At 41.7% G+C, this 3,894-nt stretch overlaps 2 protein-coding genes across 2 annotated transcripts in view; one reads left to right on the top strand and one right to left on the bottom strand.

Annotated features, from left to right (window-relative positions):
• LOC103460317 (uncharacterized) overlaps positions 1 to 1,298 on the top strand; it is a 4,417-nt gene extending 3,119 nt beyond the window's left edge. Inside the window, exon 3 of the mRNA XM_017303243.1 lies at positions 1,012 to 1,298. Coding sequence (XP_017158732.1) covers positions 1,012 to 1,103 — 92 coding nt within the window. The 3' untranslated portion in view covers positions 1,104 to 1,298. The remainder of the gene's footprint in view (positions 1 to 1,011) is intronic.
• A 1,575-nt stretch (positions 1,299 to 2,873) lies between these two features.
• The window catches only part of LOC103460301 (Fc receptor-like protein 3), a 2,918-nt gene continuing 1,897 nt past the window's right edge, over positions 2,874 to 3,894 (bottom strand). Inside the window, exons 4-6 of the mRNA XM_008402403.2 lie at positions 3,522 to 3,641; positions 3,337 to 3,408; positions 2,874 to 3,258 (exon numbers count right to left, since the gene is read on the bottom strand). Coding sequence (XP_008400625.1) covers positions 3,176 to 3,258; positions 3,337 to 3,408; positions 3,522 to 3,641 — 275 coding nt within the window. The 3' untranslated portion in view covers positions 2,874 to 3,175. The remainder of the gene's footprint in view (positions 3,259 to 3,336; positions 3,409 to 3,521; positions 3,642 to 3,894) is intronic.

Genomic DNA, 3,894 nt, shown 5'->3' with positions numbered 1-3,894 from the left:
AACCAACCAACCCAAACTAAACACTAACCAACCAACCAACCCCAAACCCAAACCAACCAAACCAAACCAACCAATCCAAACTAAACACTAACCAACCCCATTACATTAGGTAACAATAGTTCATGTTAAGATAAAGTATTAAACCTAAATATTAGTCAGTCATCACCGTCTCCCATAAAAAACTCTTCGATATACATAAAAATATGGTAATTAGACATTAAGATATTAAATATTTGGTATAGTTTCATTTAATGGCTAATGAAAGTTATTTATCTATTAATTATTAAAACTAAGTATATCAAATGTAGCTAGTAAGCTAGCTAGCATTAAGTTTTAAGTCTATAAATGTCAATTATTATACTGTATATGCAAAAGTATATATTACAGATTGCTGGCTAGGTAGCTATCTGTCAATAAAGTATTATCCAATAAAAAGTAATAATAATAATAACAGAATAGTAAGAGTTGGTAACTAATTAAGGGATGCTAATTTAAAACAGTTAGACAAGATGTCCAGGACTGAAGGCAACCYGTCATTTTTGACAACCAGCAAAGTGAATTAAAATAATTGGTAGTTTTGTGAAAGTAAGCTGCTCACCAGTAAGGTTCCAGGAAGCAATGTGTCATTTGTTTCTGAGTATTTTTACCTTCATGAAAGTCGCCTGTAGGACTTGGAAAGGGCCTGGAAAGACCTTGAAACCACAGTTATGTCTGGAGAAATAAACCTGGAACTCTGTGATGACCTTTATGTAAAGTAAAACAGAAGTTGAGATTACACACTTTTTATTATCTCTTTCTCAGTCATTTTTGAAGGATAAAATGGAAATCAGTGGAAAGTAACCAGTAAGTACTGGGAGAGGCCTCTGATGATAGAAGAGCAGTTTTTCTTTTCATGCCAATATTTATTATTGATTTCTGTTCTGCTCCCTCTGTGTGACTCAGCACATTGTCTCCAGCTGATTGGTTGTTTCTGGGCTCTTGTCTCCAACTTGTCCTTTGTCTCCTCTGCAGGGACAGTCCCGGTCCAGGACCAGCTGCAGGACATCCGGACCAGAAGTGGTTCTGTTGATCCGACTCCTCTCATGGCCGAAGAAGCTGTCTGATCGACATATTGATCACTGACTGTAAATCCATCTGACTTTGGATCAGAGTGAAATCTCAGGATCTGGCAGGATGAAAACTATTTTTATCTGCTCAGTCTTGGTGTCCATCCGTGTGAACGCTAACTGACCTCTGACCTCTGGTCCTCCAAACCTCGGTCTGGTTCGGTTTGAATGTCAACGTCAAGCGGACCAGAGACCGCTCCAGAAGCAGGAAGTGGACTACAGCGCAGGGCATTCTGGGTAAATCCATCCAAAGCTAACGTGCTAGCCTAGCGCTAGCAGCAGAAATGGCTCCTGGTCTTTAGCCTARAGAGAAATCCTCCAACCGCTAAAATCCTCCATCTTGTTTCCATCTGGTGAAGAAGGAAGTTGCTCTCAGKGTCTTCAGAGGTTTTTGTGTCGTTTCCTTCAGTGGTTCTTGGTGCAGCGCCCCCACAGGCCAGGAGGGGAACAGGTTGGTTTGACTCAGAACCTGGAGGTGGAGCAGATGTTCTGGTTCCAGTAGAACCGGGTCGACCGGACCATCATGAAGGAAAACACCTTAGTTTGGAAACCAGCAGCATTTTGTGGTGGATCTGTGTCGGGTCCATGTCACAGATTGATCCTCTGAAAGAACTGATTCAGATTTTTTAAGTGAAGTTGCATCTTCAGAGTGGAGGAGACAACAAACTGAGTGACCACAGATCCACTGTGAGGCCTAAAAAACACAGAAATGACTCCAGAAGTTCCCTTTGTTTGGGCCGAGCTCCAGCGGACGGCTGGGTCTGCTGATGTGCTGGGAAGATACAGCAGATGTTCTGAAGATACTTATTCCAAAAAGTTACTGAAGTAAATGTAACTAATTACTTCGCAACTACAGTTTCCTTCTCAAAAAATTAGCATATTGTGATAAAGTTCATTATTTTCCATAATGTAATGATGAAAATTAAACTGTCATATATTTTAGACTCATTGTATACCAACTGAAATATTTCAGGTCTTTTATTGTTTTATTTTATTGGAAGTTTGAAGACTCAAACTGACCCACACAGAGGAGAGACAACATGAATGTGAAATATGTGTGAAAACATTTCAAAGTTTTTGTAGCCTCAAAAAGCATAAGCAGACACATACTGGAGACAAACCCCACAGCTGTGAACAGTGTGGGAAAGATTTGATTAGAAAAACTTGTTGGATGTTCACAGACAATCACACACTGGAGAGAAGCCGTACTGGTGTGAGCTGTGTGGTAAACTCTTCACTCTGAAGTCAAACTTAAAGGCACAGCAAAAAACTCACCGCAGCTGATGAAGGTTTCTGTAAGATGAACCTGATCTTAAACCATAATGGTGGTTAAAATGCTATATTTGATTTTATTTATGCACATTTACTTTGTGAAAATAAGAAGTGACCTTTCCACATAAGGTTACATCTGTCATATAAAAGAGATTATACAAGAAATCGTACATATATGAATATAATAAAATAAGAGTAATAAGTACAAAAAACGAACAAGACATTGTGAAGTCTGTGTGAACTCAGAGCAGCCATGTGAGTCCCTGTGTTGTTGCCCCGGAAACCAAAACATGCCGACCAGAACCACCTGAACCAAGCTTCAGGGTCAGAACTTTCTGTTTGTTCTGAATGAACCAGTAAAAAAAACTGATTTAATATCTGAATAAAAAACATCCAACAGCCTGATCCGCCATCTTTAATACAAACAAAAACATCAGAACCGGACTGAACATCAGAACCGGGCTGAACATCAGAACCGGACTGAACATCAGAACCGGGCTGAACATCACTTCCTGCAGAAACATAGAAACCACCTTAAATAAAAACAAAGGAAACTGGAATAACTTAAAAAATATAAAAATTTAAAAAGATAAAACTGATAATTTTCTTGCTCTAAGTGTTAAAGCTGTAAAATCTGCTGAAGGTCCAACAGAACCTCTGCTACATTCTGGGTCAATGAGCCCATTGACACTTCCTGTCACTCAGCTGTGACATCACTTCCTTTCACTGCGACAGGAAGTGATGTCACAGCTGAGTCAACGGCTTCAGGCCCGCCTCCAGGTTCAGTTTGGTGAAGATCAGCAGCTGATGGCTCCTCTGGGTCCGACCGGGCCAGAACCGGTCCTCCTCACCTCGGTGTAGACGGTGTCTGGACCAGAACCTGAACAGAACCACACAGACTGGTCAGAACCAGAACAGAACCAGAACCATCTGACTCTTGGTTCGGACCCAGCCGGACCTGTTCTGAGACGGTCTGGTGGCTCCGTGCTGATCCGGATCGCACTGTAGGTGACGCCATCTTTCTCTGCAGCTGCAGGAGAAACAGCAGCTTTACCTCTGACTGAAGCTCACAGTAACTACAAATAAACTACAATAAACTACAGCAAACATTGAAAGCACAGCATGGTGGAGGGAGTGTCTGACCTCGGAGCTTCCTCTGAACGCATCGTCTCCCCATTACAACCAGTACCACCAGAACAGAACCGACCGGAACCAGAATGGACAGGAGGAGTAGAGGAAGCCGGTCAGCAGGGGGCGCTGAGCCTGAAACAGACAGGAACCAGCTAATGGTTATAATTGTTAGCCTTAGCTGGGAGAAACAAGCAGATCTGAAAGTGGTTATGGTTTAGAGTCAGACTGATATGGACCAAACCGACCCGCTCAGCCATGCTAACACATCCTTCTAACACAACATGCTAACAAACCATGCTAACACATGCTATCACGTTACGCTAACAAACCATGCTAACACATCATGTTAACACATCATGCTAACAAACCATGCTAACACATCATG

This window comes from Poecilia reticulata, unplaced genomic scaffold, assembly GCF_000633615.1.
Source record: "Poecilia reticulata strain Guanapo unplaced genomic scaffold, Guppy_female_1.0+MT scaffold_224, whole genome shotgun sequence".
In the NCBI taxonomy this organism is placed as follows: Eukaryota; Metazoa; Chordata; class Actinopteri; order Cyprinodontiformes; family Poeciliidae; genus Poecilia; species Poecilia reticulata.
The sequence above is the reverse complement of the archived record's forward strand: the minus strand, read 5'-3'. Positions and strand labels throughout refer to the sequence as shown.